The sequence below is a fragment of the Eretmochelys imbricata genome, chromosome 2 (genome assembly GCF_965152235.1).
Source record: "Eretmochelys imbricata isolate rEreImb1 chromosome 2, rEreImb1.hap1, whole genome shotgun sequence".
Lineage (NCBI taxonomy): Eukaryota > Metazoa > Chordata > Testudines > Cheloniidae > Eretmochelys > Eretmochelys imbricata.
Window position 1 is genome coordinate 178,857,244 of NC_135573.1, and position 15,415 is coordinate 178,872,658.

Below are 15,415 nucleotides of genomic sequence, written 5' to 3' on the forward strand. Positions count from 1 at the left end.
ATACAGATCACCACTTTCTTGGTGGCCCTTTGACCACTAAATGAGAGCTGAACAGAGTCATTCTCTACTTCATGTAGAGTTCTCTGCAGTGGATTAGTCCTCACTGCAAGACAATAAAAATTAATATTGAATAAAAGAATATGCTTGTAAATCAATTGTGCGACACCTTCAGGTATAAATTGGCCCTTTTTCAGAGATGGGATGAAACGAAGTGTCCATGAACAGGGCCATACATTTCAGTCAAGGGCATGAGCACACAGATATATTAGCACTGTTATGAGTAATGAGATGTAAAATGGCCAAGTATCACAATTAAGTAGGAGAAAAACTGAAGAATTAAAGACTGAAAAATATGCTACAGCTGAATTCTGCCAGATGCTCAGTGTCTCCAGAAATGTCGTGAACACCATCAACTTCCACTGGTATCCATGCGATCCGAGGGCACTGACTCAGTCTCTCCATCAGGAAAGGCTCAGCAACTTCCCTGGGCAAGTGAATGACAGAAAGACTACTACAGTTTTAACTGCATGGTCAGCAGCTCTTCTCTTCCCCACTCTTGTCCACCACCTGCCTATTACATTTTCCAACCAATTCATTTGTGCTTTCTTCCATACTGCCACATACTCATGGAAAAGGGCCCTCAACTCATAGAGAACATCGCTACCTTCTCCTCTGCAAGATTTCTATTCCACAGGATGTACAAGAAATCTGCTAACACACAATGACTGAGCTTTAGGGGTGAGTTAGGAGAAAACAAAAACCAGTGTATTTGTGCATAAACAATAAAATAAAGGTATTTTGACGTTTCCCTTTCCCACAAGCTGGAGAGGTCACTCGTATTTTTAGGCTGTCAGCAGTGTGAGGCAGGACTTTGCCTCTTTGTTTTCCCCCTGGGGCCCAGTTCCAGTATCTCAGGTTGCTACAGCAATATAAGTAATAAACACCAGTAATAATAATCATGAACACTGATCCTGAAACACACCCAAGGAATCTATTTGACGCCAGTGCTAGGGTTGACCCTCACTCAAGGTCAAAGCTGTCATACTGAGCAGCAGTAACTCTACCTTACCTTGCAATAAATCTTCTACAGCCAGTACCACTTAACTGAGGTTACCTAAATGAGTCACTTCCTCTCCCCGTCTACATCTCTCTCTCCATTCAAGACCGTCATTTACATTCCCTGGCTGGAGTTCTAACAAGGGCAGCAAGAATGTTGCTGTTAGAGACGTTTGTTCTGGCTATGGTTTGCTCCTGTAAGTGTGTTGCTCGCACTTAGGGTAACAAGATAGCAAGTGTGAAAAATTGGGACGGGGGGAGGGGTTAAGGCACCTATATAAGACAAAGCCCTGAATAGAAGGACTGTCCCTATAAAAATCAGGAAATCTGGTCACCCTACTCACACTGCTCTCCGCGTACATTGGTACATGACAGCAGCTTCTGGAAAGTCTTCACATTATTTCAGTTTTATTTTTATATTTTATCTTTGTTTCTCCATAGATGGCTCCTCGCAAGTGCGTCTGACACAACCCCAGCTATCCATCACTAGGGAAGGAAATAAAACCTTATGAATTGACTGTCACGTTTCTCTATCTGAGGATTTTGGCAAGGATCCTATACACTGGTGTAGGCAGAGATCTGGTGCAGTTCCAGAGCTGATTCTGTTCATCTCAGTGCTATCTGTCTCAGATGGAGACTCGGATAAAGGAAAGTTTAATGCTGAAAAGAAGTTTGGTCAATGTACACTTAGAGTGACCATAAACAAAATAACCTCCAATGACATTGCCACTTACTATTGGGCAACAGTGTTAGAAAACTGTAGACAGCCTGTACATAAACCCACTCTGCATTCTGAGCTATAACCTTCTTTGGTTTCTGCAGCTAGATATGAACAGCAACTGCTGATTTTGTGCATATTTTCCAAATACATCACTAAGAACAGGTCAGCTCTAGAAGAACAGGAGGTCACGTAGGGCACACAGGGGAGTTAGGCACCCAATCTCGTTACAAGTCAATGGAAGTTGTGTGTTTAGCTGCCCCTTGCCCTGTAAAAAAAAAAAAAAAAATCTTCCTGCTGAATATTAGGTGAAGCCGACAGTCAGTAGCTGTCTGTGGGGGTTATCATGGGCTGAGTGGGTGCAGATTTGTCATCACTTTAGAGGAGCAGAACACTTGGGGTGAAAAATCTGGCTCTAGAGAAGGAAATGGGGCCAGGCTCTCACCCTATAACTGCCTGACACTACAGTCTCCCAATCCAGACATCATTCATCTGCTGAAACAGGAAGCAAGTGAAAGTAAAACAGGAGTGTTGGACCCAGTGTGCAGGTGCAATAATGTACCTCCTTATAACTCCCCAGGAACTGGGGCTCATCCTGCATAGTATCCTCCCCAGGTACAGAGCCTCATGTTAGTGTCTAGAGATTCCAGTTGTGGATCTCAATGGCTATTGGGACAAGCCCTAAGTGTCTTTCCATTGACTTCAGTGGGCTTTGGATCAGACCACAAGTCACCTAATGGCACTGCAAACCAGCCTGGCCAATTTACATTTTGATATTACTCCGATGGAAACAGGAGTCAGTTTATTTTGGTTGCTTTTCTGCTGTTTAATTAGCCCTGAACCACAAAGAGCTTTTTGTTCACTTTATAAAAACCACAGAGTTCTGTTCTGAAGGACCAGCCTATCTTTACTCTCTGAAGTCAGTTCAGCAGAAAACACATGGTGTGACAGCAGGCCACACTCTGCTTGAACTGATATTATGCTGTAGAATTTCAATCTTCGCATGAACGTTCAGGGAACTTTACAGAATAAGAGTCCCTGCCCCAGGGATTTTATAGTCTAAGGTGAGTTACTAGAGCAACGGGGATAAATGGAGTCAGGTTCTTCAGAACCCATGGGGAAAGCGTGTGATTGGAGATGATATTTGAAAGAAGGGCAGAAGTGAATGATGCTAGAAAGACACAAGAACACTAATGGAGCTACAATATAGAAAAGACATCATGGATCGGATTAGCTCTGATCACAAGGAAACAAAGAAGTATTTAAGAAAACATGAGGTTACTCGTAAATTAATTCGACAAAGACATCAGTGTAGAGTTGGCCCTTTTTCAGAAGTAGGACAAAATTGACAGCAAATGTACAATTGCACATCCATCCTATATCAATAGAGGGCATTAGCACACAGACATAATAGCCACTATCTGTACATCACTCCATTTATCGAGCAGAGGGATAGTCTCACACTGAAGTAAGAAGCGATATTCCACTACTTAACATCCGGGAAACTCAGTGAGAGCAGGATCCTGGGAAGTGCTTAATATCTTCAGAAGGGTTCCGAGTGCTGTACCGACGACAGCACCCCTCAGGGCAGCAGCTCCCATCTTCAACAGGGAAGGAAAATAACCCCCAAGAAAATTAGTCTTCACTGTGACATCAACACAGCTCTCCCAGTCCCTTCATCTTTGTATTAGTTACAGTCACAGCTAGGAACCCCAGTCACAGATCTGGTCCACACTGCACAGGGCACTGTAGAAACGAACGAGCAAAGTTTGCATCCCGGCCCACAAACATCTTGGTGCTTTGTTCCACCACTTATGTATGGAATGCCCCCCCACCCATCTGAATCCCTAAACCAGTAGCCTCTTCTCCTTCGAATCCCTCTCAAGACCCACTCCTGCTGCGACTCCTACAAGAAATCTGCTGGCAAATGACAACTCTGGTTGCGGAGGGCAGGGGGATATGGTATATTTAAATATGAAGTACCAAAAATTCTCTGCTGGTGCAAATACCCTTTTAGACTGAAAATCTTTGGGACAGTCACTCTATATATTGCTATGTTTAGTACCTCACACAATGGGGACACCACCTGGACAGAGGCCTCTGGAAAACACTGTAATATAAATAATTCAAAGACCAATCCTTCATTACCCAGACTTCCATGATGCAATCTACACTGGTCTAATGATAGCGGAAGAGTTTGCTTTATGCCAGATAATGCTCTTTGATAAAAGTAACTTTGGATGAGTTTCAGCCATAACTCTACCTTATCTTAAATTAGCATATGCAGCCAGCAAAACCTCATCCCGTGTTAACTAAATGAGTCACTTCCTGTCCCCAAAAGCACCACTCTGTCCATCCCAGCAGTCACATTTCTCCTAGATGCAGGACCAAGCAAAACCTGTAAAATGTTACTACTTCAGGTTGTTATTCTGGCTTCGATTTTGTCTTGTAAGTTTCTTTTTTATCCTTTTTCTACACAGTTGTACATTACTGAGTCACAACTCACCATGCTCCAGATTCATTCTGTGTTAATTTCAGGTTTTCTTTTCTTGTCCTCTTTCTAGACGGATGTGCCCAAATACATCTGAGACAAGCTCAGTTGTCTGTTACCAGGACAGAAGGTAAAACTGCACGTATAGACTGCGAGGCTTCTGGCATTCAGAATTTCGGGAGTGCTGTTATACACTGGTACCGACACAGACCTGGTGAAGCTCCAGAGCGGATTCTGTACATCTCATCTGAAAAACCTGTCTTCGACAAAGACTCCGATAAGAAAAAGTTTAATTGTGTTAAGAAGCCTGACCAGCCCATCTCTACCCTAGTAGTAAATGAAATAGCTCCCAACGATGGAGCTACCTATTATTGTGCCTATTGGGTTCGCACAGTGTTAGAAAGCCATAGACAGCCTGTACAAAAACCCACTCTGAGCCAAGTGTATGAAACTAGACACAGCCCTTATCCTATCTGTCAACTTGGACCCTGATTGGAAGAGAAAGCAGCTTTTCCAAGCCTGTGATAGACGGCCATCTATCAAGATGATGACATTTTTCCCCTGCTGACTGAACAGCAAATCAATGAATGGAGAGGGCTAGTAAGCTACCGGAGTGGTCATAGGTGCTGGAACTAGGGATGCTGCTGCACCCCATGTCTTGAAGTGGTTTCCGTTATATGCAGGCTTTACAGTTTGGTTAAATGGCTCTCAGCACCCTGACTATTTACAAACTGTTCCAGCACCCCCAGGGTGATTGCTGGATGTTCGCCCTGTCCAGGAATATCCCTGACCGTCTTTAAGCCTAAGGACTTTTTAATAGAGGAGAAAAATCACGAACTAGGAGTGGGAAAAAAATTTAGACAAACATTACCAGGCTTCTGAACTAGGGTGCAGAAACTTGCTGACAATGGAACTGCCTCCACACATCCCCCGACGCCCCAGACATTGTGCCACGCATGCACAACACCACAATGCCATTGTCACCAGGAGAAGTTGTCACATGGTACAGCCACTGGGCTATATTCTAATGCAGTCTTCCTGCCATAGCGCTGTAATACTAGTATTGGAATAACTGCACTACAGCGTGACAGCTTTTGAAAGAAGAATATGTGGAAACATGTACTTAAGCTTGCTAAACCTGTAGTCCCAGATCAGATTCCCTCCCACCATCAATGCAACAGTTGCTAAAATAAATCAACAGTTGTACATTTAGATTCCACCCCCCAATTGGATCACACATGGTGGGGAGGTTGAAGGAAGGGGGACGAGGGAACCGGCATGGCTTCCACCCGCAACTGAACTTAAGGCCACCCTATAGCACATCAATATCCTCCATAACAATAGTTTTATTGATTGTAACTCAGAAATCTGTCCCACTTCTGCTGGGATTTTCCCCCATAGTAACAACAAAAGTGGCAGCAGTGGCCACTTCCCAGCAGCAGCTCTGGCTCCATTGGTGCTTCCTCTCCACCGTACTTCCTGGGCCCACACACATCCTCAGAGCATAGACCTAGGACTTTCCCCAGCCCCGCTAGCCACAAAGTCTGTTCCCGGGTCTAGTCCAGGTCTGGGCTCTTTTCTGCTCCTCTGCCACCAGAGAACCCTGTGGTGCTATCATCACCCCACTGCACCAGTCTAGAACTCAGACTGTCCCAGCTCAAAAAGCCTGTCACGCAAGAAGGGAGGGATCCATACTCAGGGTGGCGGTGAACACCCAGTTAATCTCCTTGGAGTAAGTGCAGGTAGATGGGCCCCGGATTCACTCCCAACACTGGAGAGCCATCTGCTGGATCCCCTCCTCTGCCAGCCTCTTGCAGATGCTCTCGCACAGATGCTGGTTTCAGGTGCACCTCCCAAAATCATGTTCTTTGCCGTGCTCACACCAGAGAGCAATGAGAACCCTGATGCTTTGACCAGCTAGGACCTGCCGGGACAGGATCTTCTCAAGCTGTTCAACTGAGGTGAGCAGGGCAGAGGTAGAACAGGCTGGATTAAACGAAGGGTTAAATGCCGACCGGGTATAAAAGCCAGTTGAGGTGAATGGGAAGTTAGTACCGTAGGTAGAAGGCCAGAAAATACAGCCCCAGGGAATTGTGGGATGGCATTAGAGGACTATCAAAACCTGAGCTCCACAACCTGGGATTCAGCTGCACCTCCACTGCAAGTGGGCAGCTTTGGTCTTACCTTAGAGCAAAACCCAGGCTGTAAATCTACACTCCCAGCCAGGCAAGCAAGCCCAGGTTCAAAACACACACAAGCCTGGGCATAAGGGTTTTGTGAGAGGAGGAGAGAGGGGTTTTGGCTAAAACCAGGATAAGAGCCAAGGTAAATCTAGAGTGACAACACACCCTGAAAGACATAAATCTGCTGGCAGCCACAGGTACCTTTCTACAGCAGTGTTCCCGTACTTGCTTCCATCAGTGGAACGGACCCAGGGTAGAAACTGAGAGAAATTTTAGGGAAAAAATGTCTAGTGTAGACAGATAAGTCTAACTGACATTTGGAAAATGTCCCGGTCAGAGCTGAGTGGAATTTCCATTCCATCATTTAATGAAAAGAAAGAAATCCATGACCACTGAAATTGTCGCTATGCTACTCACTGTGGCCTTGGCACTCCCTGGCAGCAGCAGGGATACATTTCAGATCCTTCTATCCCAAAGCACAGCCCCCTCCACTTGGGCTGAGGAAGAGTTTTCTTTAGCTGCGAGCAGGACTGGGTTTATGCCCCATAGCTGAGCATTTGGGGTACCATCCTTGTTCTTTGCACATATACACTAATCAGGGTATCACAGTATCTATCAAGGGCTTTTAAGAACATTTGGAGGAATACAGAGAAGGAAAATCCTGACTTTCATACCACAGTCTGGTGGCCCAGTAGCACCAGTCAATAATTTGTGCAAGTGCAATCAAGCAGAATTAAAGGTCAAGCAGATCCAGAGATGACACTTTCCAAAACAGGCTGTTTAAACAGACAAACTGCTACCCAGTCCCTGTACAGTTTTTTTTTTTTTTGTAACTCATTAGCAGATAAAGGAGTTTCTTGGAGGAAAACTATTGTGCATTTGGAGTTTTATAAGACAGGGTGTAAGGATTTGAGGGTGGGTTTGAGTTGGTTAGGAGAATACTAAGAGATGAAAGTAATTCATTGTACATTAGCCATCCTGCCCAGGAAGGACAGGTTCCCTTACCAGCTCCAAGCCTATCCCCACAGTTCCCTCCACTACCAACTCTGATCAGTTCTCTGCTCAGTCTCCAGAGCCCCCTTCCTAACACCTCTTTGTAGGTTAGGGTGCCTCCTGCCAACAGCCACTCCAGCCCTGTTGTGGTCTACTCCTTGTGCCTCAGCCCTCCACCAGGTCACATTCACTTCCACCTCTTCCAGAGTTACAGAGAGTCACAGAAAACAGTCCAATGACCTTACGACAGATCTTCAGCCCAACTTGGGGCTCAGTAACCCTTATACCCCTTATCTCACCTTCCTTGGCAGCCAGTAGGGGAACATGGGCAATCAGGCAGACCTTCCCTCTACTCTGGGTTTCAATACAAGAACCCTGTAGCAAGCAGCGAGAGACAGCCTACTCCTCCCAGCTAGCATTCATCCTTAATTCACCAACCCAGTCCTACCCAGCAGAGCATAATTCTAAGTTAGGCCTGGCCCACCCTCCAGATGCAACTGGCTACACTAATTGCTGTCTGGCAGGGGCCCAGGTTAACTCTTTCTTTGCCAGTGTGCGGTACACACTCCATCACATATGCTATTTAATATCTCATAGGTATGTGCTTATATTATATCTTTAAAATGAAATCTTGTGGCAACATTTTACCTGCACATTTGAAGCAAAATTACATACTAGTAATTAAGTGTACAAATGGCCTTTTTTGGAAGACAGGAAAAGGTCAGTTATTAATGTACACGAGCACGTGTTATATCTCAGTAGAGGGCACCAATAGCACACAACTGAACTGACAATGGCCGGTGTGCAGCCCAGTGACTATGTGTACACCTGAGAGAAGATGCAGACTCAGATTTGTAATGGGAGGGAGCATGCTCCCGCCCAGCCAGCATGGACATCAGTGCTGGCCCACGTGACCAACTGAGCACAGATTCAGGCACTGCTAGGAGCAATGAAGCGTGCTCATAACCACATTACATGCTCTCCTCATATGCCTGTGCCCAGGGGCATGCACAAGTGGGGGCAAGCAGGGGCACAGCCCCCACCTCAGTAGTCATCTAAAACAATACGTATTTCTGCTCTAGCTCCAACCCCAGCCCTGGCCGCTACTCCAGCCCTGGTGACTGACCACTGTTCACTGCCCCAGCCCTGGCCATGCACTGCTCCAGCCCCAGCCCTGGACACTGACCCAGCCCCTGCTCCTGTCCCCGACCCCCGGACACTGTTCCAACGTGCCCATCCAAAAGTGGTCAAATTTATATTCCTGTGCATGCCCCTGCTTCCTCTGCCTGTAAAACAAACCAAAAATAAAGCACCTGACAGATGGAAATCAGATGGGATTCTATGCAAACAACTACACAAGTTTTACCCTACTTGCCTTCACTTCTGCTTTAGAATGTGTGGCTGCATTATCTGGAGGACACAATCCTTGATTTGCAAACATTTTTACCCCTCCAGCTTGTTTATGAAAACAGATGAGACTTCAGCCCCCTCCCCCCTCCTGGGATTTTAGCTTCTGACCACCTGACTACATACATAGTTTGACTCTTCTGAAAACTTAGCCCCACACATCTGCAGCCAGGAGAGCTATCATTGGATACGGCTTAAACAACCCATTTCCTCTCCCCAGTTGCACCTCTCTCCCTGTGTCTCCATCTGAAGGGTTATTTCATAGTTGTCTGTTTCAAGTTCAACCCAGCCAGCAAGAATGTTACTGCTGCAGGTTCTTATTGTGACTTCGACATGGTCTTGTAAGTCATTTTTCCATTCTGTTCTTTCCCACATGTACACATTCATTCAGCTACCAGACACGTTCCAAATTCCTTCGGCTTCAGGTTTATAGTATCATTTCTCCTTTTTTCTTTCTAGATGGATATTCACAAATAACTCTGCTACAAACTCCATTGTCTGTCACCAGAACGGTATCTAAAAGTGCACGTATGAGCTGTAAAATTTCTGGTTTTGATTTTAACACTAATTATATACACTGGTATCGACAGAGCCCTGGGGCAGCTCCAAAGAGGATTCTGTATATTAGATCAGGATCAGCTATTATGGATGAAGGCTTTGATAGCAAAAAGTTTGAAGCTAGAAATGATGTTTCTGGGTCCACCTCTAATCTCAGAGTACACCAACTAACCCAAGATGATGCTGCAACCTATTATTGTGCCGCCTGGGATCGCACAGTACTAGAAAGCCATAGACAACCCATACAAAAACCCACTCTGCATTCTGAGCCACAGCCTTTCAAGAGTATGAAGCCAGACACATCCCTTCTCCTTCCTCTCAACTTGGAACCAACAGCACAAACTCCTGACTGGTTTCTGCAATGTGACAGGAAGAGCAATAGCACAGAACTGCAGTTTTGAACTACATTTTGTTACAAATCATCACAACACCTTTTAGAGCAGGTGAAAGTTGTTTTGACAGATAGTTTATTCCCCCCAAAAAATGCAATTTCATTTTGACCAAAACTATTTGCAAATTTGGGTTGAATTTACCAATAATGTCGCTGAAAAAAATGATTTTTTTAATGTTGAAATTTCATTTCAACATTTTCAAAATGAAACATTTTGACTTTTCATTTTGAAACATTTTGTTCTGAAATTTAGTCAGATTTATTTTGAAAAACACCAAAAAGGTAAAACCCTCCCCAAAATAAAACATAATGAAACACAAAGAAACAGAAAATGCTTTGGTGAGAACAAAATATTTCAGTTTTTCATGTTGGTGAGAAATATCAAACTAGGTTTTATTTTGTGTTAAGCCAAAACAAATTTTGGAGAGGATTTTTCAGACACTTACCCACATGCTTAACTTTAAGCATCTGGATAGTCTACAGAGCAGACTGTCACCTATGGCAGCAAAATATTGTGTACGTATAACTGTTCGTGCAAATGAGTGTTGGCTGGTAGAATGGCATAGTTGTTTATAAAAGCCCTAGACTAAGGCTAAGATCTGAGGGCACTACATCAGCTCCAATGCACCTGCGCCGCCAGAGTGAGTCTGGTGAACATGCTCTGTGCCAATGGGAGAGAGCTCTCCTCTGGGCATAATTACTCCCCTCTGAGAGAGGCGAAAGCGATGTAGGTGGTAGAGCATCTCCTGCTGACATAGTGCTGGTGTAGACAACATTTAGGTAGCTGTAACTTGGGTCGCTCAGGGGGGTGGCTTTTTCACACCCTGAGCAATGTAGGTTAGATCGACTTAAGCGGTAGTGTAGACCTGACCCCACACTTGACAATTGTGATAAATGAAGCGGGGGAGGGGGTAGCCCCTGTTTATGAACACCCTCCCAGACAATTAACTGTAAAATCCCTGTTGGTGATATGAAATATACACTTGCCTCTTCCTGGTATTATGATAGACCATATATTATTTTTGCATAGGACCCCTACCTCACGCAGTGACTCACTAGTTATTCACTATTTCTCTTTATCCTCCACATCCATGATGTGGCCCCAAGCCTTATTTAACGCAGACCATCCAACCAAGGGCATTTCTATGCTGCGGTCACTGTACTATCTGGGTACTTAACAAACATTAATGAATTTCTTTTCACAACAGCCCTGTGAGATTAAATGGTGTTAGTAACCCCATTTTACTATGGGGGAACTGAGGCACAGAAGGATTATGGCCAAAATTGTCATAAGTGTCCACTAATTTTGGGTGCTCAACCTGAGACATCTACTGCCTGATTTTCCATTGTACTTCACATATTTGTAGCACTTGATATGTTCAAAGCACTGCTCCGACCAACTTCAGTTGCAGTCATGAGCACTCAGAGCTTCTGCGAATCAGGTCCCAGGAGGCCACCCAGAAAAGGAGACGCACATAATGTGTGTCCAGCTGTGAATATTGTAGTTTAAGTGACTTGCCCAGCATCACACAGGAACTCTGAGGCACAGGCAGGGATAGAATCCAATGATCCCTGTTGACACCCAACTGCCTTTATCATGAGACCAGCCTTCCCTTTCCTGCAAGCCCCTCCCACATCCACCAGACACCTTCCAAATTCTGCAGCAAATGAGTCCAGGGTCCTACATACAACAGCCTCCTTCAGTACACAGCCCTGATTCAACCCCAGAGCACCAACCACCCTGTGCACAAAATGAAACAGGAGTCCTGCAGAAGAAAAAGTGTGTGATCATGAAATTAAAGACTGTATCGTAACACATATACATAAGGGGACCAAATTAAGGTTGCCTGGGCAACATTAAGTCTGGCATTTGCTAACTTCTGAGTGCTTGATTTTGCAACCTTAATTGTCTATTAAAGTAGTCTTTTTTTATACAGTGTCCTAATTTAAAAAACAGAAACAAAAATAGAGGTTCCATTCATAGACCTCTGTCACTTCTACTAACAGAGTAACTGGTATCACTACTAGGCTGTTATCCTCTATGTGGATCAGGCACTAAAGAGGGATGATATACACATTTCACATGTATTTGCTGAAAGTAGAGAAATACTGAAACTCAGGATTCCTGGGTTTAATTTTAGGAACTACAAGGTGGGATTCTCTAGTGGTTAGAGACCCTTCTGTTTCATCCCCCGCACCCAACCATCTAAGTTACCACAGTATCTGAGTGCCTCACAGTCTCTAATACATTTATCCTCACAACACAGCTGAAAGGTAAGGAAGTATTATTTTCCCCATTTTACAGATGGGGAACTCAAGTACATAGAAAGCCTATAGTAGAAGACGGAATTAAATCCAGGTCTCCCAAGTCCAAGGCTAGCACTAAGCCTTAGACCATGCCTCCTCCCCAGCACTGACTCTGTCCCCTCTCCCTTCTGCTCCTATCACTCCCATCCTCCATCTTCTGCTCGCTTCCTTTTTAATCCATTCGTCCCCCCGTATCCATGCCTATATGCACCCAAATTTTGCCCCTTCCCCCCCTCTATTCCTATTCACCAACCATTACTTCTAGTCCCTTTCCTCCTCTGCTGTCCCCACCTAACCACTGTTTCCCGTCTTCCAAAGCTTCCCCCCACGCACACCCCCACTTTTGGCAACCATCCCCCCTCCCAAACTGCTTCTGCTGACTAGAGCTGCCAGACTCAAACAAGTTACTACTGACATGTGCAAAGTGAGATTTTTTCAAAGGTTCATAACTTTGGACAAATTTGGGCATTTTTCCCACAGGATTAGTAAACACATCCCTGACACAAAGGCCATCCTCTTCACAAATTTCAAGTCCCTGCTGCAAATATGGGAATCCTAGAGATTCTCAAAGAAACAGTAGTAAAAATGATTTAATGTCTGAAAAACTAGGTATTTTCCTGAAATCTAGTTCTCACAAAAGGCTGGATCACAGTTGCTAAAACTTTTTTTTGTTTTTTAAATCAGCCTTAAGCAGAAAACTGGCATGGAAAGTTTGAGTCAGAACAGTTTAAGTTTGGTAAAGATAAAAGCAACTGAAAAGAGTGTCTTTTAATGGGAAGATTCAGGCAACCTTAACTTGCAGACATCTATAATTAAAGTGTGCCACCTTTAATTAAAATGCTTGTCTATACCACACACCTTGAAATCCAAGCCCTGCCAGTGTCTCTCTCTTATCACTTCATCCACCTCAATAAAGTCATTTTTATTAAATCTAAACCCCCTATGTGAATGTATAACTATGGTTGCACATTTAAAATAGAAATAGTCAGCAAGAGGAGAAGGAAAGAAGATCATCCTTCTATTCACTGTTCTTGGGGCCTAGAAGTGGGGAGACTTTGGCCAGTCCTTACAACCTAACCCAGATTCCGCAGGTAGTCTGTAGCCTTTCATGGCTATTTTATATTGTTATTTATCACTCATCCCTGCAGTGTCTGAGTGGTGACACATTAAGGCGATCCCAGTTGCTATGAGCGAGGGTTACCCAAGTTGCTACAAAAGGAATGACATTAAACAGCTTCCCTTCCTCATGGTTCTTGAGTGACAAATCCTTCTTAGCCACTGACTAGAAGAGTAGCCTGTGGATTCCTCTCGACAGCATATGCCCATATACAGGAATAAGTTTCCAATCCTATTTCCTTAGGGTAAAGATGAGGAAGGGTCATTCCAGTTGCTCAAATGCTTTTCAGCATCTAGTCAGAGCAGTTTGAAATGGTGCTTTTGTGAATGAGGCAAACTGGATCACATTAAAGTTCCTGCAGATATCAGGTTAAATTTTCAAAAGTACTTAAAATGAATCAGGAGTCCAACAATCATGACATTTAATGGGATTGGATTCCTAATTTGTTTAGGTGCTTTTGAATTTTTTACCTATTATTTGCTCTCTTTTTGTTGATGATAAACTAGCTCACCCAGACTAGCTCTATGCAGATAAATGTCAGGAGCTAGAACGCTAGATGTCATTGCCAAAGATTTCTATATCTCAGTTCAAAAGGGAGACCAGGCTGCATGAAACACAGTCCACTCTGACTTTACCTTTTCTTTTGTCACTTATTGAGATCAGCAACATAGTCTACAGAGTCTTCATAGGATTTGGGAACTTACTTCTTCCTAGAGAATAAATTCTTCTTGAGAGACTGCATCATCCATTCTTTCTGACCTCAGTTGCTCTTTCAGTCTTAGGAAGGTGTGTGTCTGCATTTTGGGAGAAGAAGGATGGTCTTATGGTTAAAGTACAAGATAAGGCCTCAGGAGATCTGGATTTGATGCCTGGCCCTCTTTCACACACTTCTTGTGTGACCAAGTCACTTAACCTCCCTGGGTTTCAGTCTCCCCTGCTGTGAATAATACCTACCTCACATAGGCATTGAAGCTTAATGCATCAAAGTTCATTGAAATTCTTGGATGGAAAGTGCTACAAGAGTGCAAGCTATTATGTGTGATGACTACAATATGGCTGAACTCTGTTTTGCTTTCTCCCTATCGGCAAGACCAATCATATTATAACAACTAGAACGTACAATTGCGAGTTGGTAGATTTGCCTGGTAGAGGGGCAACAATGGACTTATGTTGTGAAATCTGCCGCTGTTGTGCTAATATCAGTACAATCCGGCCAATGACAGCACAGCAGCAGTGCTAGTGCCGGCATTTTTATGCTGGTGTCACTTAGCCCTGCTCAGAGCACGTCTGAAGACCTGGTGACAAAATGGCGGTGAACACCATCGTTCTCACTACACCAGTTCTCCCAGTGCTGACCTGTGAGGATTCACCAGCACTACTGCAATGCTGGGAGCGATCCCAAAACAGTCTTGGGTAGACAACCCCTTTGACACAACCACCTGCACATTTTTGAGGGCCTTCTCTATATGTGTTCCTTTTCAATTTTTCATACACAGTCAGTGATTTCCCAGAATTATTCTTCAGGGGAATGGGGGTGGGGGGTGCCTGTGAGACACAGAAAGAGAGAGAGAGAGAGAACAAATATTCTCATTCATTTCCTTACACTTGCTAAATCATCTTCCAAGTGGGTTTCCTCAGATCTCTGTTCTGTTTTAAAGTGTCTGTGTATGCAGAGGAAAATATTTTTTTCCCTCCCCAGCAGCCATGTAAAAAGATACCAGTAAATGGGTAATACAGAATCCAGTAGACGGCACCAATAGCACACAACTGAACTGACAATGACGGGTGTGCAGCCCAGTGACTATGTGTACACCTGAGAGAAGACGCAGACTCAGATTTGTAATGGGAGGGAGCGTGCTCCTGCCCAGCCAGCATGGACATCCGTGCTGGCCCATGTGAGCACAGATTTAGGCACCTCTAGCAGCAATGAAGCGTGCTAATAACCACTTTACATGCTCTCCTAATATGCCTGTGCCCAGGGGCATGCACAAGTGGGGGCAAGCAGGGGCACAGCCCCCCCCCCTCCAGTATTCATCTAAAAAAATACATTTCTGCTCCAGCTCCAGCCCCAGCCCTGGCCGCTACTCCAACCCTGGCGGCCGACCACTGTTCAGTGCCCCAGTCCTGGCCATGCACTGACCCAGCCCCTGCTCCTGTCCCCGACCCCCGGACACTGTTCCAACGTGCCCATCCA

The 15,415-nt window shown here is 44.6% G+C and overlaps 1 protein-coding gene across 1 annotated transcript in view; it reads left to right on the forward strand.

Moving 5' to 3' along the window:
* LOC144260165 (uncharacterized) overlaps window positions 1-15,415 on the forward strand; it is a 78,026-nt gene that overhangs the window by 4,665 nt on the left and 57,946 nt on the right. Inside the window, exon 2 of the mRNA XM_077808722.1 lies at window positions 4,313-4,649. Within this exon, the coding sequence (XP_077664848.1) occupies window positions 4,313-4,649 (337 nt within the window). The remainder of the gene's footprint in view (window positions 1-4,312; window positions 4,650-15,415) is intronic.